Here is a 24,727-nt window from a genome sequence, read left to right on the forward strand (position 1 = left end):
GTCTTTCCTAACTATTATTTTATCTAAACTACTGGTTTTTACATTCTCTAAAATTTGAGTTATTTTACGATTTTTTTCCCTTTAAGTTTAATTATATAAAGAGCATGGGAATATATTATTTATTTGACATCTGAAAATGTGACAGGAATTGCCTCAGTTTTGGTTCCTACCACTCGATTCTCCTTATCAGGTTTATTTTCCCACATAAGTTACAGTTTATTTCCATTGATTTATTCATGACTATAATAGTTTGAAAATTCTGTTTTTCCAAATAAAACAGAGCCCTTTTGTTTAAATGGATTTTATTTTGCATTATTTATTGTATATTCAATTCAGATGTGCTCACTATTAGCCAGGCACTTTGAAAGTATAAAGGGAATATTGGATGTGTTCTGTGTACTCAGCGAGCTTTCAGTCATAGAGAAATGAAGCATGCACAGAAAATAATGAGAAAGCTGTACAATAGTTATGATTATCAGTTACCAAAGTAAAATAACTGAATGAGTTAATAAGTGTTATGGGGTAATTATTGTGGCTTTAAGAGATCATGGATCATTTAATAAAAATGTTTCATTTGGGGGTCAACCTTGACAAATTGGGAAAAATTTGAAAAACAGATAGGAGGTCATTCTAGGTAAGGAAAACATGAACAAATGCTTAAAACTATGAATAAATATTTGTTCTGGAGACCAACTTGATTCTAAGGTATAATTTATGTTGGAAACAGTATTGGTAATTTTTATATACACGGTTTAAACTCATGTTTCTAAAGCACTGATAATTTTGTATGTGACCTCTGAGCAATGTAGAGACTAAGACTTTTGAATGGGATTTGGGCAAGCGGAAAGTTATTTTAGGAACTTTAATCTGGTAACACAGTGTCATCATAAATCATCACTATTAGGTTTAAGTGAGTTCTCGCCATTAAATGTATTAGTGAATTATGGGTCTTTAGAAAATGTTGCTCAGAAACTTTCTTGTCAATATATAGTCCGTTTGTCTGAACATGTATCTGTAAGGGTGGGTGGGAGGATGGTGTGTAATAACACCATAGAATTCATTTTGTTTTCATGTCTTATATTTGGACAAATTTATTCATGAGATTCTCATTCCTATAGTGTAAAAAAATATTTTTCAGTATTTATGATATTCTTAAATCTTAACAATAGAGAACTTTATGGCTATTTTCCGAGAAATGGGATAGACTTTCAAGTTTTTTTTTTATAAGCATACTGATTTTGTTCTGCTTGATTTCTTAAAATGTTTTATACTAGATTTTGAATGTTAATATTAAGATAAAATAAAATTTTGTACTACTTTACTAAAGCCTTTAACTGTGTGAGTACAAAGCAGAATAAGTTGAACATTACTATATTAGCTGTTTATCAGGGAGTAAAATTATGCTTTATTTGGAAAATTTTGCCTAGATATAAAGCTATGCCCTATTTCAGGCTAAGTAAAAATATAATAGCTGCCTTAATAGAAAGGAAACAGAGTTTCTACTTCATAATGAACAATGTATGAATCATAAAAGAAAAATGGGATATCACTGGAAATATTTAGCTTTTCAAAGTTTTCGGAACGTCAGCCTTAAATGCTTTTGAGATCCAGTAAAGGCCAGAAAGGACAAACAGTTTAAAGTCTTGAACTTCTCACTTCATTAGTAATAGAAAGAATGCTTCTTAAATTTGGATATTTATATAAAAAAGCATACCTTTCAAATGGCACTTTACTACCAACTACAAGAATTTTGTAATACTGTTTAAATATTTTCACATTACTTTGTTTCGAACTTAGAGATTCAGTTTTACTTTTTGCTTGTTTATATGTAAGCTTTTTCAAAATCCTTGCATAAAACATAGAATTCCTTCATAGTGGGATACAAAATTAATATTAAATATGCTCTTGTAGACATTATTGAGACAGATTATAAGTATGTGTGTACTTTAGTTTATATGCCACATTGATAGTGGTTAAAAATATGACCCTACAGGTAATCTTTTTAAGCAGATAAAACTATTGGGATGTTTTCCCAGGACGATGGGATTTCCCTCCAAGCGTATCTCTTCAACGCGGTCTCGAATATAACGGATGTCATTAGCCTTGCAGAATGTATCATCTGTAATTGAAGTTATGTTGTTAAACTGGAAAATAAAAGGGAAAAATTGTTCAGAAATCTGAAATCAGCCTTTTGTATGCTATGTAATGGGATCTCACAGAGTATTTTATCTAAAGAATGATTTTTAAACTATTTTACATACTGTGTATCATGGTAATAAAACCCTCTCTGTGCAATCTGAGCTTTTCTTAAGTCTACAGTGTGACTTTGGAAGAACAGACTATTTGCTATTGCTAGAATAATATCCATGTAACAAAGTTCTGAGTATAAATAAGATTATATTAGCAGGAAAAAGTATTCTATTCTAGAATATTGACTCAAAATACATACTGTGTCCTTAAATATTCTTTAAAGAAGTAAAAAGAACAAATAGGAATTCTTGTGATTCTGAAAGACCAATTTTAGTTTATTTTTTTTCCCTCTTCACTTTCTGTTACCTCATTGATGTTGGACAATAAAATCAATTAGAAAGTCTCCAAAAGCGAATGTTTACTGCTATTTGGAGGAAGAAACATAAACCAGAGGTCTTAGTGTCCTCTAATTTCAAATCCATGTGCCAAATTAACTAGGAGATACTAAGCGCACAGATGGAGACAAACCCCATTTTGAGAAAAGACCTCATACCTAGTGTTGCTGGTCCTTTCATGGTGCTCTGGACAGAACCAGGACTTCTGGACAGGAGAGTACATTGGGTTCAATATTAACACTTTTGATAGGTAGAATTTACCTGTGAATCTAATGACCCTTAATTATTTAAATTAAGATCAGAAAGGGCAATCATACCTGAAGATGAATTACACGTAGACTTTCTGGTAAATTAAGAGGCACAGATTCCAGTGCATTGTGGTCCAAGTAGAGGAAGGATAGATTACTCAGTTTCTGTAAGGAAAGGTAGTTTTGATTGAGAGTTTGAAGTCAATCCATTTCTTTACAGGATTCAAACTCTATACACCATGTACACATGGATACTAATATAGATACATATCAATACTATTAATCATTGCTTTAATAGTATTTTAGCTTTGGGGTTTTTTTGGTCCTTTACAAAGGGCAGTAGAGCCCTGCTACATCTCCACATTTTTGTCCAGTCATCTGATCTCTGAATACCCAGCTTTGCCTAGCCTCAGTCCTCATGCCAGCTTCTGGGGCCCTTTGAGTTTGTCTTAGGAGCAGCTAAGGAGGTCAATCTCTGTGTAGGATTGAATTTGGATCCTGATGCTGCCATAACTTCTCTTGAACCTTCAGAACTTCCCATTTTAGCTTCAATTTGTAGCAAAATGAAAACTTCTAAGAGATGTCTGTGTGTGCTTGTTAGTAAGATGTTTTCCAAAGCTATAATCTTTTCCCTCTAAGGCTTGATGTTGGATTTCTCTACATGATCAGTAACCCATTGCTGTATATAATTTTATAATATGATTTTAAAATGTAGTTACCCCTCACATTAATATTTTACCTTATCTTTGATATGCATCCTATGGCAGAATTTTTTTTTTTTTTTTTTAACTAATTTGCTGTTATTTTAATCTTTTCTTAAGCATTCTACCATCCACCGTATAGGCCCTAAGCTCCTATCTTCCCCAGTGGGCCTCTTTACATGGGTTAGTGTAACTTGATTTTGCTGGTGGCCTTTGCAGCCTAGAGTGTTAAGCAAAAATACAAAGTAGCTTAGTTTATCATTTCCATGCCAACTTGTCATGAATTTCTTCTGTAATACACGTGTAAAATCCAAAATATCCAAACATTCCTTTTGTAAAGTTTTGATCAGATCCTGGACTTCTTTAATATGCCAGTTATTCAGAGTCTTACCAGCTTGAATTATATATCTTAAAATTAAAGGGTTTTTTGTTTTTAAAGTGAGTCCAGTTTTTAAAAGTCCCCTAAGAATCCCCTATATTCTGTGGAACTTTGATGTATCTCTAGAATGTCCCTTAAATTTGAAAATTGCTTCCTTAAATGTAGACAGAAAAGATAAAAGGAATATTTTTACATTTTCTGACAGATTATATGTTTGTGGACAGTTTGTACATTTGTGTGATTATTATAAACTATGTGATAATGAATATTTAATAGTCTTGGATGTGTCACATTAGAACCTACAAGACTTCCTTTTGAATGAGGTTGTCTGTTGCCAACAGTAGCATGATCCTTTTATTTACGGTTCCTTTCGGGACTAGAATGAGTATATCAGAGAATTATGGAAGCCCTGGGCTGAGGTGATTACTTCTCCACATACAGTGCATTTTGAGACAACCTGGCTACCTAAATCAGAGTAGGACACCTTCCCTTTTCCCTGTACATATATTTTCTTGAATATTAAATTTTTTAAAATATATCTAATTTTTACTACATACAAAATTTTGTATTAGGTGCCATCATAGAATTCAAAAGAAAGTCTACCTACAGAATTCTGTGGTTTGATACATTTAAGTATTAAAAGCAAAATTCAGTGTTTACTTCTCGAACTTTGTTTTTTCTGGCATTTATAAATTATTAATATTGTAAGGAAAAAGAAACACAGGAAAACTCCCATTTTGAGGTTTTATACAGTCTTGGTGCCACAAGGATGCGAACCGTGTCTATACAAATAAATACTTGCTGTGTGAACAAGTGAGAAAAATGGGACATGATGTAGTCCATGAAATAAGATAAAGGTTATATAATTTTAAGTGAGGTACAGGCATAAGCTAGACAGAATGAACCTAACAGTATGGCTATTTTTCATGTAAATTATGTCTTCATTTATTAAATTAAAATTGTTTTTAAAATGAAACTAAATTCTAGACCAGAGTTTCTCTTTCTTTTATCATGTTATCATTGGCTGCATAAAACTGATACTGTGTTCACTCATACTATAAAATACTTACTTTGAATGTATTTGCTTTGATTCCTCTACTCTTGATTTTGTTGTATTTTGCATTAAATAAAGTAAGCTTGGGAGGAAGAACTGGAAGTTTCAGTAGTTGATTTTCAGCTAGTGTAAGTTCTTCTAACAGAGAAAGTTTTGAAAAAGTACTGTCTTCTATATCTTCAATCAAATTCCCAGTAAAATCGAGTCTTCTTAAGTTAGCTTGAAGGAAAAATATGCAAAAAACATAGAAAATATACAAAAATAAGTTAAATTCTCATTTGGACTGAAGAAAAGCATTTAACAGGTCATTCAGACATCTTTTATTCTTAGTGTCTAATAAAGTGTTTACAGTTAGTAGCTCAGGAAATTTTTGTTGAATGAATGTTGAGCATCTGTTCTGTGCTTGACACTGAGGGCCGTTCTCCCTTGAGTCCCAGAATCTCAGGTTTGGAAGGGAACTTAAAGTTAATACAATCCTTCTATCTTTCTGTTTCCTTTCTCAGGATGTTCATGTAGTTTGAAAGAAATTCTTGGTGGCAAATCATAGAAAATAAGCAGTATATTTGATTGAATGGAATCACGTAACTATTTTTTTATTTTTTCTGCCAGCACGTTGCATTGTTATTGTGTGTATGTTATCTTAATGTATGTCTTATTGCTTAACAACAAGAAACAAAAAAATGTCCCTAATTAGTTAAAGTGATGCAGACTAAGAGAGAAATTTAGTATGCACGTGTATATATGTATCACTTTTGTTTGTCTGGAACGATTAAGAAATATGATCAGCTCTCATTATTTGAGATAGTCATGTGTATAAAATTGCTGCAAACACTGAATTAGTAGATAGGGAAACATTGTTCCTAGGAAAAATGCAGGGCTAGTTGCCTTTGAGCCTCTGGTCACACATTTTCTTCAACTAATCAGTACATAATTTTATGTATTTCTTTTTAAAGACATCTTATTCAGTATATATTGTTGATACATTAACATTGAACTCAACAACTATCAGCAGATTAACTCACACTTGAATGAAGATTACCTAACACATGTATTTTCTCCATAAGGCATGTCACAGCCTCCTTGCACTTGGAAAGCATGTCAACATGATACTTGGGGGCCATTTTAAACAGCAAAAAACATGAAAATGAAAAATGTGGCGCCATGTAGACTGAATTGGACATTTGTTAACAGTATAAAAGCAGAAATAAAAGGTCAGAGCATTACCTTGTTCCACCTTGGCTGGGTAAGTCAATTTTTTTTTTTTTTTTTTTTTTGCCACTGCACATGTCTGCAAATGACGTTGAAAGTGCTGCAAATATTGATTTGGGAGTTACAAATAAATTGTAGCAAGTAGGTGAGTTTGATAATATGGAGTCCACAAATAATGAGGAGCAACTGTACTTCAATCAATTGGGAGCTACCAGTGGCAGCATGAAGCCAATTATGGTTAAACTTGTAAATGTGTAGTGGGGCCAGTTTGCAATTCTAGGTGTGATTTTCTTCAGAAGCACTAACGACAACTTTTGAAGGATTAGTGATCCAGGATGGGGAGTAGGCACTGAAGAAATTGGGGATTTTGGAGTGCTTATGGTAGTGCCCTAAGTGGCAAACAGTTGTAAGATTTGAGAGGATGTCAGAAGTCCAAGATTATTCATGACCTGTGAAGGAGTTAAATAGCGCTGTTTTTAATAGTTCCATGTTAGAATCATCTGAGGATTTTGGTTAATGATGATGCCTGGGCCTCTCCCCACACCTAAATGAGAACTTCTGGGGACTAGGACCTGGTATCAGTATTTTTAAAATGCTTCCCCAGATATTTTAAATCATGTAGCCGGATTTAAGAACCATGAGTAAGGAAAGCAGTTGCTATGCTTTTATTGTGAATGTAGCAAATAAAGCATTGTGATTGGAGAAGCATCCTGGTTATACTGGTGCTGCTGACTGGCTAAGGCAAATAAATCTTGAAATATTGGGGTTGAGAAGACATAATTTGCCTATATGTAAGATGGGCTGTCAACATAGACACCAAAGTCACTGGTAAAGAAAGATGACAGTGGAGGTCTGAATGGAAAGGAGATTCACCAATGAAACAGTGGATTTTTGTGAAATGTGGTAGATATTTAAATATTCCAGCAGTGACTGTTTTAGATGTAATAGGCACAAATGCCTAGAATCTTCTGTTTATTTGAATTTAATACTAACATGAGTTAATATTAATATCTTATTTTAAACTAACTTACGTATTTCTGCAAAATCTTTGGCAGTCAGCTTTTTAATTTTGTTGAATCGTGCATAAAGATACGCTGATTCCTTTGGCAAGGGTGGTACAGCATCAATGTCAACTTCTTCACAGTATACAGAACCACTTAAACATACACACAACAGGCATGTGGGCATTTCTAAATTGGGAAACAATCATAAAAATATAAACTAGTTTAAAAACAGTTGACTTCTAATGGTAAAATGATTGTTGTCACGAATGTTATTACCAATTTAAAAGATATTTTATAGAATTATAGGTGATAGCAAGGAAGATATCATAGTTATAATAGCTACTGACCTGTATCGTAACTGATAATTTACCAAAATTTTATTTCAGGTTTTGTAATCCACAATCTTTTATTCTCTGTTTTAGCATTGATCTCTTAATTGCTGAATTGATTGAGTTATATTTCCTCCTTTGAATACCAAATACATTTGTAAAGCAGAACTTAAGGTAAACACAAGCTTGATTTTTCACTTGGTATGGCACAAACACATTTCAGACTAGTGATAACTAAGGGATTTAGAAACCACTAGTTAGATAAGCAAACTCTTAACTTGAAAATTAGTCATCGTAGGCACTGCTGGAAATCCATTTCACTGTGCCATTATTCACTACATTTACTTGTGCCTCTTTCATTCCTTTCAACCTCGAACAGTTTCTTAGTCTTTATTTTTTTATACCTTTCACTTTTATGAAAAATTTCGAAATTTTTTTGAAAATTATTTTTCAGAGCATTTATTTTGCAGAATGATTTTAAATTAGGGTTTGTCTGAGGTTCCCCATTTTTGGCAGGAATACCATAGAAGTGATGTTGGGTCCTCAGTGCCATGTATCAAGGGGCACACGGTATCTATTTGTCCCATTCTTGATAATGCTGTCTTTGGTCACTTGGTTCATTTGGTGTTCACCATGTTTTTCACTCTGTAAAGTAAATATTTTTCACTTTGTAATTAATAAGTGTCTTCCAGAGAAGTACTTTGAGATATTAAACATCTTGTTTGTCATTAAACTTTCACACAGTAGTTTTATCATCCATTGATTCTTACCTGAATGGTTTATTACCATTAGGAGGGTTGCCAAATAATGATTTTCTAATCCCACCATTCTCTCTATATTTGCGAGTTGGCATTTTGGTGTAAGGTGAACATTCTCTTCTTATCTATCTATCTATCTATATCTATCTATCTATTTATTATTTATTTCTGTCAGTATGAATTTATGAATCCCTTATCCCATGGGTTATAATACATTACCATCATATTTATTTTTATAATCAGTTGTCACATATTAGCCAATTAGCTCTTTTATATCTTGCCATAGCTTTTTTGTTCTTAAATGACATACAGTAAGTTGCACAAATTTAACTTGTATAAGTTTTGACATGTATATATCCGTGAAACCATTACCATAATTGAGCTAATTAACCTATCCATTACCCCCCAAACCTTCTCATGCCCTTTTGTAATCGCTCCCTCCCAATCTTGTTCCCAAGCAACCACTCATCTACTTTTTGTCATTATACATTAATTTGCATTTTTGAGAATTTTATATCAAAAGAATCATGTGGTATATATATACTCTTGTATGGCTTCTTTCACTCTGCATAGTTATTTTGAGTTGTTGCTTGTATTCATCTGTTGTTGCTTGTATCAGTAACACATTCCTTCTTTATTATTGAATAGTATTCCATTGCTCTTAATAGACACAATTTATACCTCATCTCTTATGGATATTTTGGTTGTTTCCAGTTCTTGGCTATTTTAAAGAAAGCTGCTAAAAACATTTATGTACAAGTTGTGTGAACTTAATGCATTTATTTTCTGGGGTAAATACCTAAGAGCAAAATGGCTGGGTAGGTGTATATTTACCTTTTGAAGAAAGTCCCAAACTGTTTTCCAAAGTGGTTGCACCATTTTATATTCCTATCAGCACTGCATGAGAGTTCTAGTTGCTCCACATCCTCACCAACATTTGATATGTTTGGACTTTTTAATTTTAGCCATTGAATCAAGGAAGGTGTGTTGTGGTATGTCGTGTTTTAATTTGTATTTTCCTAATGATTAATGATGCATCGTTTGATATACTTGTCATCCACTTAATTTTCTTTGGTGAAGTGTCTTTTCATATCTCTTGCCTGTTCTTTACATGGGACTTTTTATATTATTATTATTGCATTTTATAAGAGTATATATTATAGATATAAATCATTTATCAGATTTATGTTTCACAGATATTTTCCTTTAGTCTGTGGCTTGTCTTTTTATTTCTTGTCAATGTCTTTTGAAGAGCAAACATTTTTATTTTAATGAAGAACAATTGATTCTTTTATAGTTCATTTTTGTGTGTGTTGTATTTAAGAAATCTTTGCCAATTACTAAATTTTTATCCTGTGTTTTCTTTTAAAGGTTGTATAATTTAAGCTCTTTATATTTAGACATAGGGTCCATTTTGAGTTACTTTTTATATATGGTATCAGGAAGGGTTAAAGTTTTAGTTTTTTTTTTTTCTTTAACTATCTGGTTCTTTCAGCACTCTTTTTTCTGAGGTTAGCTTTTCTCCATTGAATTGTATTGGCACCATTGTAAAACACTAGTTTAGCATATTGTGTAAGTTTATTTCTGTTCCATTGATCTATTTGTTTATATTTATGCTAATACCACAATATCTTGATTCCTATAGCTTTATAACAAGTCTTGATATTAGGTAGTATAAATTTTCCAACTTTATTCTTCAGAGTGTTATCACTGTTCTAGGTTCTTTGCATTTCCACATAAATTTTAGAATCAGTTTATTAATTAAAAAATCTGCTAGAATTTTAATTGGGATTGCATTGAATCTATGTATATTTGAGAAAAAATCGACATCTTAATGACATTGTGTTTTCTGGTCCTTGACACAATATATCTATCTATACATATGTTTAGGTCTTTTTAATTTCTCTCAGTATTGTTGTCTAGATTCAGTGTACAGGTCTTCTACATCTTTTGCCAATTTATACCTACATATATTTTATATTTTGGTTAATTCTTTAAAAGTAAAATATCACCATTATTCTTTGAGAACTTCCTTATTTTCTGGCTTGGTAAAATGTCCCAGATTAATCTTGCCTTTTCCCTGCCTCAAGCCTGAAATCAGCTATATCTTCAAGAAGAACTGGTTACTTTTAGTGGAGAGTGGTATTTAGAAACCAAGATTTGGGTGTGGATATGCTCGTTGTTATGGGGATTTCATCGCTTCTAGACTTTTTCAGCAGAGAGAGTTAGGGAATACATATATGTATATTTGTCTCTCCCTTTACTATATATATACATGTACACATATACATACATACATACATATATGTATACACCATATACTGACATATACATAAACATATCATATGTATATACACAACAGGTACATACTCACATAGACAAGTACATTTATATCTGTTTCTGTATCTGTATACAGGCATGAGTTGATGGTGATATCTTCCATTCCAGTCCAACTCCACAGTGTTCATTCTAGCCTTCCCCCTTTTCATATTGGTAACACCCTTCACTGGCAGTGAGAAATCTACCTTTCGTTATCCACAGTATATTTATTTTATTGAGTCCTAGAACAAGCAATAAGTTGTTTCATTATTGCTATCCTGTAACACTGTAGAAAACAAACCTATACAATGGAATTTTAGTACTTGTGTGTGTGTGTGTGTGTGTGTGTGTGTGTGTGTATATATATATATATATATATATTTTTTGTCTTTAGCCTGAAGGTATATAGTCAAAATACTGTGTTTAAAGTTACTCAGATTAGATTTTTTCCCCCTTTGGTGTGTTATGTTATTCATTTGAAATGTAATTAAGTTTCTTTTTGTCTGTTTGTATTTCAATTTGGGTTTTTAAAATCTTATCCTTATTGATTTTATTTATAATTTTTTGTTTATTTGCCTATGTGAAACATAACCTTATTCTAAAATCAGATCTATGCAAAACGTGTATACTCAGAGAAGTGTCACACAACCCTTTCATTTTCCATCCCCTATCAGTAACCTTTAGGCAACTAGTCTGTTTTTAATTACCCTCCTTGAGTTTCTTTTCACACAAGTGAACTGATGCCTGTATATGTTCTTATATCTCCTTCTTTGTGAGACAAAAGGCAGCATACTATAGATACTTTTTTGTACTTCGGTTTTCTCCATGTAACATATTCTGGAAATCATTCCATGTTAATTCGTAGAGATCTTCCTCATTTATTTTTACAATTGCATAGTATTCCATTGTGTGGATGTACCATACTTTATTCAAGCACTCTTCAGCGTATGGGCAATTAGATTGTTTCCAATATTTTGCAGTTGCAAACAATGCTTCCATGATTTTGCATATGTATTTTCTTATTTTTAGGTTTATCTTTAAGGTAAAAAATTTCTAGAATTTGACTGCTGTGTCACAAAATGAATCTATATTTGGTTTTGTTAGATATTGCCAAATTCCTGTCCACAAGTAGTACCAATTTTTTTTTTTTGTAGAGATATTAACTCTTTATCAGTGATATAAGTTGCAAATATTTTTCTCAATTTTCATTTGTCTTTGACTTCATTTATGATGGTTTTGTGCCATGCAGCAGTTTAATTTTATGGAGTCAAATTTATAGATCTTTTCTGTTATTGCCTCTGGATTTTGAAGCAACTCACACCCAAGTTTTCTTCTATGATTTGTACAGTTTCGCTTGTTAGAGCTAGACCTGAATTTTACTGGAGTTTGTTTTACTGTGTAAAGTATTGATCTAATTGTATCCCTTTCCAGCCTACTACTCAGTTGTCCAAGCACCATTTAAAAAAATATAATCTTTTCTTCAGTGACTTAAGATGCTGAATTTATTATAGTGTAAAGTTCTACATATATTTTTATCTGTTTCTGGTCTTTCTATCCCGCTAATGCACCAGTATCACACTTTTTAAAAGTATTGAGGCTTTAAAGTATTTTGACATGTGGTACATCTTGTTCCTGTGGTACATATATCCTTATTTTTAAGTAGTTCTCTGGCTGGTTTTGCGAGTTTGATTTTTTTTCCATATGAACTTGAGAATCAACTTTACCACATCTTTAAAGTTTATTGTTATAAATTTAGGGAGAGCTGACATTTTTATGATGTTGAGTCATCCTATTTAAGAGCAAGGGATTTTTTTTTATTTGTTCAAGTCTATTTTTACTATACCTTTCAGATTTTTAAATACAAATTATGTTTTGTTCTATTTTAATTTTATTGTGGCAATATAGAAATTAGTATGTTATTTTTTTCATGTTGTCATGTGAAATAATCTTCTGTGATAGAGCAAGAATAAACCAAATAGATAAGAACTATTAAGTAGGACTTTGTAGTTTGTTACACATTTTCTATTGTTTCAATTAAATGTATATTTTAATTATTTATGTAGAGCCATGCACCCTATAACAACATTTTGGTCAATGACAGACAGCATATAACAAAGATAGTCCCATAAGATTACAATGGAATTGAAAAATTCCTATCACGTGATGAAGTTGTAGCCTTCATAACGTCATAGCACAGTGCATTACTCACATGTTTATGGTGATGCAGGAATAAACAAACCTACCACAGTTCCAGTCATATAAAAGTATAACACATACAGTTACGTACAGTCCATTATACTTGATAATAAATGACGATGTTACTGGTTTATGTGTTTACCACACTGTACTTGTTTATCATTATTTTAGAGTGTACATACTCTTTCTACTTATTAAAAAAAAAAGTTTGCTGTAAAACAGCATGCTGTGTTACACTGGCAAGTAGCCTTATCTATCTTGTGTTTACCATGTCTCTTGATTACATATTGTTTCTTGTGCTTTTTGTAATCTTGTATTGTTTTATATAGTAACTGTACAGGCCTGTAGCCTAGGAGCAATAGGCTATGCCATAGGCGCGTAGTAGGCTGTACCATCTAGGTTTGTATAAGTATGATGTTTGCATGATGAAATCACCTGTGATGCATTTCTTAGACTGTGTACAGATGCTCCTCAACTTACAATGGGGTTACCTCCCAATAAACTGAAACTTGAAAATATGTTAAGTTGGAAATGCATTTAATATGCCTAACTGACTGAATATTATAGCTTAGCCTAGCTAACTTTAAACATTCTCAGAACACTTACATTAGCCTACAGTTGCGCAAAATTATCTAATACAAAGTCTATTTTATAATGAAATATTGAGTATCTCATGTAATGTATTATGAGTATGGCTTTGGAATCATCATAAAGTTGAAAAATCAAGTTGAACTATCCTATCTCAAGGACTGTGTTTGAAAATAACCGGTGTTTAATAACTATTTCTTCAATTGATTTTATATAGACAGAAAGAAATACTTTCTAAAAGCTAAACTTGGACTAAGCTTTGGTTGTTCTTGAATGTTCCTATTCCATGTTTCTCATACATAATGTGAGATGGGAAATAATGTGAACTCCCGATATACCTGTTTGACTATCGTTGGCAATAAAATTCCACCATTTGGATTTGCTATATCCTGAGGCAATTTTTGATTACTGTAAAGAATAAAGCTCATTGTAAGCTATTTTTTAAAGCTCCTTTTAAAAAGTAGATAATTGGCTATTCATACTTACCATCATTTTCTTTCTTGGGGGGTAATGGTGTGAAACTCTCATCCTTTTGTAACTGATGACTTTTCTCATCAAGTCTTATCATAGCTTCTTTTTCCTATTAGAAAAATTAAAATGTATTATCAGATGTAATAAAGTCTAATTTTGACTATAAAACTGATAGATCTGCCTTATAGTCACAGTTATAGCATTTCTTTTGTGTTTCATTAGGATTTTGTACATAATTCCATTTTATTGTTCATTAAATCATAATGTAAATATTTGTTTGGCTTGTTTTTACTCCATACTGTGGGCTTCTTGCGTAAAAGAACCAGATCTTTTACATTTTTATTTCCAAAAGTGAAACTCAGTGCTTCTTAAATATTGAACATATTGAAATTCCAAATGGGAACTAGGAGAGAATTCTCTGACTTGGGATTAAAGTTTTTCTGAGGTGAAATCTAAAATGAAGATAGTGTCTTGAGATTATTTTTATGTAAAGTAACTCTTCTAATTATTCTTCATGGTTCTTCTCCAAACAGAACTAAAGCATCAGTCGTGTTATACATGTGCACACTGAGTAAGCTCTTTCTGTCTCTTCTGGAAGTGAGCCTTAATTACCTACATGCCTCCTTAGGCCCTGACCCTTGGAGTCCTTTTATTCCAGCCTACCCATCATGCTGAGACCACTGGTCCAGGCTATTAGCTCCAAGAGAATTGGGGTCTTTATAATTTACTCTGTTTCATATTTTGGGAGAGAACGTTTTCTGCTATTAGACTAAAGTATATTATGTGGGGTCCTAGTTTCTCTACACTTTGGGAGCATTTTCCCCCTTAGTCTCGGTCTTAACTTCTTCATTCTCATGTGTGTTCTGGTTGAACAATCCCTTTCACTCTGTGTTTGTATATTAAGTGCTGTTGAATTCTACTCCACTTCACAAATATCTTATTCCCTGCATTTATATTAAGATAGACTTCTAAAGCAACATAAAGAAAAGAAACAGAGAACTTCTTTTACTTATTACATTTTCACAACCAGAGAAATTTGAAAGTATTAACTGATTGGTAGATTCAAATCATCTCTATGAGCCAATAGCTTATTATTATGATGGGCTTTTTTTCTTTTTTAATTTGAAGCTGTAACTGGAAATCCCTATCTTCTTTGCCTTAGTGTTAGGCAAGAATAATACTAACATATTAACCAACTCCACTGAATGAAACTGTAGTGTTAACATTTGCTCATGTACTAGAAAGAAAAAATGAGGGATAGAGAAGTAGAGGGAGATGTAAGGAAGGAAAGAATGGAAGGAAGGGAGAAAGGAAGGAAGGATGGAAGGGAAGGAGGGAGGGAGAAAAGGAGGAAGAAGGAATTAATAACTGGCTACTTTAAAAATCTTTGCCATCTTATTTATAGTGGAGAAGAACTGAAGCAATCAATATCGTTATATATTTGGCTGCATTTCCTATTTGTGTGTGTGTGTGTGTGTGTGTGTGTGTGTGTGTGTGTGTGTGTGTGTGTGTGATGCACAGTAGGCAGACAACAGATACTTATGTGCTGTATTAACTTTTTCCTTACTCAGTGTTCATGTCTGTATGCCAAGAAAATCATAAGTAATTACTTAGCCCATACAAGTAGAGTATGAAACATGTGGTACAGTATTAACTCAATGACAATTACAATTACTTGGTATAAATTGACAGAGAGTCTAAATTATTGAAACTAATTAAAAAAGAAAGCCCCATATTAAGTAGTTTTTTTATTTTTTGGTACTGTGTATAGTTGTCAGGTATAAACTATTGTGAAATACTGTACATACCAAAATAACCACTACTCTTCTATTTATTTTCTTGAACCATTTCTTCCTAAAATAATAGACCTTAAGCTGGTAATTCATCCTTTTTTCTCTTATTACACATTTCTTCTTTTCTGAGGCAGTGTAATATAAAATATAGAACATTGTATAACACTACTTAACACAAATCTCAACTGGTCAGGGATCAGCTTACAGTTTAGTTTTCCTTAAGTTTTATGTGTTTGGTTACCATAGGTACTATTTATTAATTTTGGAGGCATGCATACTTTAAAAATATAATCTTAGGGACACTTATTTATAATGACCTTGAATCACTTAAAGTGCTTTTTCTGTCCCCTTACCTTATCAGACACATTCAGAAAAAAACAAAAACATGCATTTAAATGGGTTAGACTATTTTAGAAGTTAAATTTAGAGTAGAAATAAGGTACCTTAATATTTTTCACATCCAGGTATTTATCCTCATAATCTTGGGTAAATAAAGTTTCTTCAGAATTATCTGTTCCATAATCATAGATGATGCGTAAGTTCTGCTGTGTTGGTGGTGCTGGCTTTATCAGAGGCACAAACAGTAACAGGAGAAGTGTAGACTGCAGAGTCTTCATTTTTAACAAAAATTCAGGTGACTGGAAGTTATTAAGCTAGTGGCCTGCTGACTGTGGGACAATACTCTTTTTTTCCCCTGGAAATAAAAACGCAGACCATCGAAGCAATATTTAAGAGCTTAGAGGACTTTTTGGCAGGGTATACGCAGTAGGGGCCAGGGAACAAGTATTTAACCCTTAGTGATCTTTAATTAGATGCTAAAAGTTTTTATGTATCAGTGATATTCTGAAAAACAGTTTCAGAAAATGGTTTTATTTCTTTTTTTAACAAAAATCCAAGCAATGTTGATAATTTCAGTTTCTTAATAATTAGGTGCCTTGAACAGAGGTACTTGTATGCACTTAAAATCTTCTTAAAATACCTGTAGTGTAAATAGTTAAAATGAAGACCCAAGATCCTGTTTCATGTGAGTTTAAAATATCATATTTCAACTTTGCTACTTTATTAGAACTCTTGATTTGTATTGGCATGAACAAAAACAAGTTCCAAGAAGTTTTAAAACTTAAACGTTAAATTTAACATTATGAAAAGTAGTCATTAAAACTTTTAGGTGGCACAAAATATAAGAAAAGCCATAATTTTCATTTTCTTAGTTTTTAAATTATAAGTCTTTCTGTTTTTAGTTAATAGCATTGCTTTTTAAATTTAAACTATGAAAAATGAAAAAATTCTGCTGCACAGTAGAGAAATATAGAAATTCTAATCAAGGACTTGAAAGAATGTAATGGCAAGGATTTAGGCTCACCAGTGAATTTTATCTGGTGGTGTACATTTTAGACTTTTTCTAAAGTAACTTCAAACAGAATCACTCAGAGTTGCTAGTACTGCATTATAGATGCCAGTTTGTCAAAAATCAGTGGATGAAAATTAAGAATAACGTGGTTTGTGACCCTGTTCTTGCCTGCATGGATATTAAAGTTATGCAATGATATATACTAAAGTATTTGTTAAAAAATAGTTGTTCAAGGTAGTTGAAACTTTAAAAAAATTAGAGATTTTTTACATTTATTAAGACTGTTAGATGAGTCACATCTTAACAAATGATATTTAAAATAATACGTGAAAAAGGAGCCTACCGTTGTAGCTATTTTGAAGTTTTTTGTGGTTTTCCTCAATAGATGTTCATGCTTGTGCATAAGCCCCAAGTGGGAGGGTGAATGAGGAAAGCTGCGATTGATTTCAAACTGCTGAATAGAATTTCAGGGCCCAACGGCTTTAAAAGCAGTTTCCATGTGGTAGAGATCTTTGCCAACATTCTTTCTCTAGGGTGAAATGTAGTGTGTTGTAGTAGAGAACTGTACTTAAAATATTTGTAGCTGTTGTATTTAGTCTGCTTCTACTAAATACTTAAGTTCGTGTTATTTGTACCTTGTAAAATAAAGACTAATGTTTTTGTGAATATTAGTTTATGAAGATGACATAGTTATAAAATCATGCTTTTCATTTTAATGCTTTCCCAGGACATAAAACATCTGCTTTTTGAATGAAATAAAACGCCAAACCAAAGCACAGTCTATTATCTTCATTTTTGAGAAGTAAGAATATTGTTCTAGTACTACAGTTAGTATATAGCCAAGAAATGTAAAATGTAAAAATTAGTTTTAGCACAAGTTATTTTATAGTTTAGTCATTTAGGGTATCCTCTCCTTTATTTTAGTTGCATATAAAATAACTCAAGGGTCAGAATCAGCTTTTAAAAAGTAAACTTGATTTATTCTTTGGGGTTTGATAATAAAAAATTTCTTTGCTAAATGAAGGAAACTATGAATATTTAATATTAAATTTAATCTTTTAAAGTTTAACTGGTATTTTAGATAACTACATGAATATCTTTAAAGATTCTCTTTTATTTTTATCACTCTTCGGTACTTTTAGCAATCAAGATAACATTTTTTTTTCTCCTCTAAGCTAAAAATTCAATAAATGTGGATGTGGATAAATATTAAAAAATAGAAAATGAAAGAATACAGTTTATTCTCTTTTCTATTCAAAATTGGCTTTAGGTCCTTTCAAATTAAAGCTTGGATAAACTAAAACCTGAATACCCATGTTTTTATTTGAATGTGAATTATTTTAGATTTAGTTGTGATATTTTCTGGTTTAGGTTGATATAAATTGTCAATTTTATGGTTTTAAGGATATAATACAACTTTTAAAGTATTTGAAAATACCCAGTAATGAAACAGCATTATTTATTTGATTTATTTTTGCATTGTGTGGCAGGTTTAACAGGATGGGAACAAGTAAACTGGATAGATATTAAATGTCAGATTTAGAGAATCAGATTTGTAGTTTTACTAATGGTATACACATTTTGATACTTTGTACTACAAAAAATTATTGTGGGTTATATCTTTCTTTGAGAAGTTGTAACCAGTAAATACAATTTTATTGACGTTCATTCGAGTAAAATTTGATTGAGCACCTCTTCTCTGCCAGAACTACAGATAAAACATGTCCAGTCAAACAAAACTCAATTTCTCCCCTCAAAGAACTTTTAGTCTGTAAATCAGCAAGAAAGGCAGCAAACAAACCACAGGATACACAATGGGACCTGCTACACAGAAATGTGCAGGGTTCTATGATAGCTTGGGAGAGGGTGAGGCCACGAAGGCTTCGCCAAGCTGACTTATGTAGAGAAAATGGGTAAGGTGTGAGGGTGGTGGCAGAGGTTGAGATGTTCTAGGAAGGAAACCATCACATAGGTGGGGGATAGTAAATCATGGAGAAAATTTATATTAGTTGTATATGGCTGGAGATTGGAGGGAAGGAGAAAAGACGTGAGGGGCATATTAAGAGATCAGACAGGTGATTAGAAGTCAGATTAAGGAGAGTCTTTTATATCTTGCTAAAGTATCTGTAGCCAGTGAGAGACTACTGAGAGATTTTTTTAATTAGCGAGTGACATGATCCTATTTTCATTTTAGAAGTATTCCACTAATGTTGTATTTTTGAAGAATACCACTACGTGTCTATTGTATTGGTGATTTATTACAACTTTAGTGGCTTAAAATAATATTTATTACCTCGCAGTTTCTGTGGGTCAGGAGTCCAGGCATGGTTTTGCGTGATTCTCTGTTTCAGGATCTTACCTGAAAGCTGCAATCAAGGCGTTGGCTGGGGCTGCACCTCCACTTCAAGAATTGAGTAGGGTTAAGGATCCACGTGTGAGCCCACTTGTTTGTTGGCCACAACTCTGTACAGAAGGTGGGACTAAGGGCTTCAGTTATTTGTTGAATGTTGGTCAGAGGCCACCCTCATTTCCTTGTAATGTGCCCTCTTCCATCAGGCAGCTTCTAACATGGCAGGTTGCTTCTTCACAGCTAGAGAGGGAAATAGTCTTCCAGCAAGATGGGCATTATAGTCTTTGTAGCAGTCATGCACACATAATCATATACATGCCATTACCTTTGCCATACTTTGTTGGTTAGAAGCAAGTTAGAGGCCACACCCATCCTGAAGGGGAAGTGACTACACAAGGCAAGATTCTAGAGATATTCAGAATTGCACTGGAAAATAAACCCACCTTTTTGCCCAGAGTTAGTCAAACTTTAAAGTTTGAGGACACGGTCCCCAAGACCATCTTCACTTCTTACATCACTGTAAGTTTGGGGGGATTCCCAAAACCACCCTCACATTTGATAATTTTTTAGAAAGACTCATGGAACACACTGATAGCCATTGTTTATTACAGGGGAAGGATACACCTAAATATCAGCCAAAAGAAGAAATGCAATGGGCAGAGTCTGGGAGGGTTCCAAAGTGCAAAGGTTTCATTGTTCTCAGCATTGATTTGTGACAATACGCATTGTCAACCAGGGAAGCACTACCAAGTCTCACTGATCAGAGTCTTTATTGGGGCTTTATTACTTAGGCATGATTGATTGAATGTCCATGTAATTGACCTCAGCATCCAGGTTGACTGATACAGCATAACTTAATGCCCCCATCCTAAATCACATGATCTTTTCTGTTATGGCCAGTCCAACTTTAAGACTATCAAGTATGACCAGTCCCACCCTCAAATCTGGTGTGCTGACTCTAAAGAAAGATATAGATTACCTCCTAGAAGCTGAGACCAAAATCCAGACCTCACCTTGGGGTTAAATTCTTTACTACACAGTTCTCAGTATAAAATATGATTGAAATTTAGGTTATATTTTATTCCAGAAAGAAATATAGTATCCTAGTAGAAAGCTGTTTAGCTTTCATTGCACAGTAATAAAAGATGAAAGCTGTTTCAGGCTCAAGAGTGGGCATTTATCCAAAATTGAGAGTTTTCTCCATGGAATTCTTTTTGGTGACTCTATCGCATTATCCTTGGTGTCTTTGTAGGGTTTTATATCTTTGAAGGTGTCCCATTGGGCTCTCGTTTCTCAGCAGTAGACAACTAAAAATGTATTGAATGGAATCGTGTTTTGAAAAGAAGGATTTTCTTGGAGGCGTATTTTTTTGCAGGAGGCTTAGTTTTACTGATAGAGAACATATAACTACCAAGTGGATTGAGTTTCAAAAAAAAACTACAACCAGAAGAGTCCTCAACCTTCTTTATAGGAAGTAGTATAATTTAAGAGTCAGAACACCTAAGCATTAGTTTTGTTCTGTCATTTACCTTCCCTGATCTTGGTCGAGTTAACTTCTTTACAGTTTATTTTTTTTTATCTGTTGGACTAGAATCTAGTTCCTACAGGGTTTATCAACCTTAGCACTGCTGAAATATTGGACCAGGTAATTCTTTCTGCTAGGGACTGTCCTGTGCATTGTAGGACATTTAGCAGCATCCCTGCCCTCTGCCCACTAGATGCCAGTAACACTCCTCCACCAGTAATATCTCCTGCCTTGACAACCTAAATTGTCTCAAGACATTGCCAAATGTCCCCTACAGGACAAAATTGCCCTTATTGAGAATCACTGAGTTGCCAGATATTTATAAACTCCTTTAAATCCAATATTCTAGGATTTTTTGGAAAGTCTATGATTTGAATCTCCATTTTAAATCTTGTGCTTATGCCTAAAGTGAAGTCATTTGGTCAAATGAGATTAATATGAGAACCAAGTATTTCTCAGACTAAAGGGTGAAATTTAAAGGGAGGGAAATTATGACTCAATATAAGGAAGGGTTCATGTTAAAAATGTATTATGTTTGTGAGTTTAGTTTTTCTGAGTAGTACATAAATCTCCATATAGAAGATTCACAACCTAAATATGCAAAATAGTAACAGATATGTCCATGATTCTGTGATATTTACTTGCTAGACTAGTTATATTTATGTAGGAAATTGGAACATATTAGAAACTTCAGATTTTTAGCTGCTATGATTTAATTTTGTTTCCAGTTGCTGTTATATTTTACTTCCAAGATTAAAAAAAAAATGGTTTTTGAATCAGGAAACCAAAGTTTTAGTTCTAGGCATCCTTGGGGTCATATGAATTCTCTGCAATAGTGACAGTATACAGAAGGGGCAAGGTTTATTTCTTCTATTTTTTCCCATGGTGTTGGTTAAGTGTGTTACATGATATGAATACATCTGCATTTTAGTTTAGTGGTACCAGCTTGAGGAATAAAGTCAAAATATATAGTAATATTTAAACACAAGCTAATCATTCTCGACTAGCATTATTGTGAGCAAATTTATGAAATATCCTTTATTTTTATTTTCTTTCTAAAAGCTAAATGCATGTTATGCTTTTGTGTTTGTTAATTAAGCTTGGGTTCATGATGTGATTTGGATTGTTAGTGGTTACAAACAGAATTCGGCCTAGCAGCTAATATAGCTAATACTTTGAAATGTAATGAGAAAATAGATGGGTTTTTATCTTTTTCTTTCCTGTTATAAATATCTGGTTTAATCTGTGCAATCTTGATGTGCTAGTTAATGAAGTACTTTATTCTTCACTTTTTCCTAGGGAAAGCATTGGAGATTATTTGTTTTGTTTTATTTTTAATGAGAAAAACATGGGGATGGGTATGAGTTCCTTAGGGCGTTTTCAAGTAACAAAATATGGTTGTTAATCTGCCTTCTCATTGGGCCCTGCAGCTGGAGTTCATTTGCATTGTGTTTGCATATACATGCCTTTGGAGGGAGGAGCTAGGGCAGAGTTTATCTCTTCTTCCTGATATACAGGAGTTTGACCTCACTCTGACCAGAGTGCCTTGTGAGGGGCTGGAGGAAACCCTGCTCTTCTCCCTGGCAGGCCGTCCAGAGGTGCTTTGGAAAGCTGAGCTATGAGATAGTGACTTGGAATATGTTTGTTGTGCATATATGATTTAAGCACCCTTCCCCCTCTCCCTAATGAAATCTTTAGTAAAGTCTCTCGTTCACTGTCTTTTATATGAGTAGAATCTTGGAAGGAATCTGAAAAGAATCTTGGCAAGAACCTGAAAAGTACTGACTCTGTCCTGGGGCCTCTGAGAGAGATGTATGAAACACAGCTGACATCTGGAGAAGAAAATAGATGTAGCAGGTTGCTGGGCTAGACATGCTGAAATAATGATTCCTGCTTGTTGGATACCTGTGACTGTCATGGACTTTGTTAAAGCATTTATCTTTGTTATGCACACTAATTCTCTTTATCCTCATAGCATTTCCTATGAGAACCACCTTCCTTGTAGAAATATGGAAAGGGAGGGTCCCAGGAGTTAAACAACTTAAAGTCATCTAGCTTAGTTAGACATATGAAGTCAGGCTTTGACCCAGGCACATCTGATTTCAAATTCCTTGTTTTGAATTGTTAAATTGTGCAATTTTATTTTTTTTGCTTTATATGTTCTTTGAGGATTAAATTGTATTTTCTTTAATCAGTTTAGGAGGAGGTAAAAATAAGCCCCCAATTTCTGAAAACTATAGGTTTTTTGTTTTTGTTTTTTACTGTACAAGAGATGAAATAAGTAATTGCCACATCTCTATATTAATCTTGCCCTGAGAGTGTGTTTTTTCCACTCTTGCCAGTCAGTTCCTACTCACACATCTTCCTTGAAGCCTTCAACTACTTCACCACACCTCCACCCAGAAGTTACATTTCTTTTCATAGCTAGTGCCACTTTAGCATTTTCTTTCTTTCTTCCTTGTGTTAGAATGAGTTGTTTGATCTTATTTTCTTTGTAAATTTTTTTAATAACAGCTTTATCGAGATAATTCACATCTTATACAATTCATCCTTTTTAAAGTGTACAATTCAATAGTTTTTGGTATTTTCAGACTTGTGCAGCCATCACCACAATCAATTATAGAATACTTTTATCACCCCAAAAAGAAATCCTCTACCCATTATCAATCACTCGCCACTTTCCCTCTATTTCCCTGTCCCCTAGCCCCAGGCAGCCAATAATGTCTTTGTCTCTACAGATTTGCCTGTTTTGGACATTTCATATAAAAGGGTTCATATAATATGTGGTCTATGACTAACTTTTCACTAGCATAATATTTTATGGTTCATCCATGTTGCAGCATGTATTATTACTTCATTCTTTCTTTTGGCTGAATAATATTCCATTGTGTGGATATACCACATTTTCTTTATAAGTCCATCAACTGATGGACATTTGGGTGCTTTCTGGCTGTTAATGGATCATGCTGCTGTGAACATTTGTGTCCATGTTTTTGTGTGAACATATGTGTTCAGTTCTCTTGGGTATACACCTAGCAGTGGAGTTGCTATATCAAAGGTAACTGAAGAACTGCCAGGCTGCTTTCTAAAGCTGCTACACCATTTGATATCCCTACCAGTGTTACATGAGGGTTCCACTTTTTCCATCTCCTTGCTAATACTTGTTATCTGTCTTTTTGATTATAGACAGCCTGTGAATGTGAAGGAGTATCCCATTGTGGCTTTGATTTACTTTCTGTAATGGCTCCTCATTCACTTAAATTATTCTGGGTACGAAATAGTATTATCTCCTAAAACACCCATAGTATTTTGTACATATTAACTCATAATAGATGTATAAATTTATAACCCTAGTTTTAAAAATCAATAAAGGGTTAGGTGGTCCTTAAATTTTTTTTTAATCTCTGTTGAAAGTGAGCTTTACCCACATCACTAGCATTTTGCTTGGACTTTACCCTCACAGCTGTATCTTATGGTATCATAGGTGCACATAGGAACTCTATTTCTTGACTTCTCATTGCTAAGTCCTACACACCAAGTGACTTGACGAACGTTAATTAAATGAATAAATCAAGTGTTGTCTGTGTTCATTCTGGATTGTTGCGCTTGTCCCTGGGGACAGGTGGGTGTCCTTTTTTTGCTAATAACCTCCTCAAAGTTATAAAGTGCATTCGAAGCTTCATTTTCAACTGTCATCTCCAGAAAAATAAAGACTCACCACTTGAAAACTGCTTCTAAAATATAATTTTACTTGTCTGGTCTTTGCATATTGTCCAAATTGTTATTGTTTGTTCTTTGAGTTCCCCATATAGGCAGCCCCAGATTTGTGCTTATTTTGTATTGAGGAATTCTATAAAATGTTAGCTT

General features: G+C 33.3%; 2 protein-coding genes across 3 annotated transcripts in view; one reads left to right on the top strand and one right to left on the bottom strand.

Moving 5' to 3' along the window:
* Positions 1 to 24,727, top strand: part of CENPP (centromere protein P) — a 207,293-nt gene that overhangs the window by 53,914 nt on the left and 128,652 nt on the right. The window lies entirely within an intron of this gene.
* Positions 1,176 to 18,047, bottom strand: OGN (osteoglycin). Its single transcript, XM_006922794.3, is given in 8 exon segments — positions 1,176 to 2,144; positions 2,903 to 2,998; positions 4,984 to 5,186; positions 7,208 to 7,366; positions 13,857 to 13,950; positions 16,078 to 16,245; positions 17,329 to 17,426; positions 17,429 to 18,047. Coding segments are annotated over 8 exon segments (1,068 nt in total). The 5' UTR covers positions 17,508 to 18,047; the 3' UTR covers positions 1,176 to 1,973.

This window comes from Pteropus alecto, unplaced genomic scaffold (genome assembly GCF_000325575.1).
Source record: "Pteropus alecto unplaced genomic scaffold, ASM32557v1 scaffold129, whole genome shotgun sequence".
In the NCBI taxonomy this organism is placed as follows: Eukaryota; Metazoa; Chordata; class Mammalia; order Chiroptera; family Pteropodidae; genus Pteropus; species Pteropus alecto.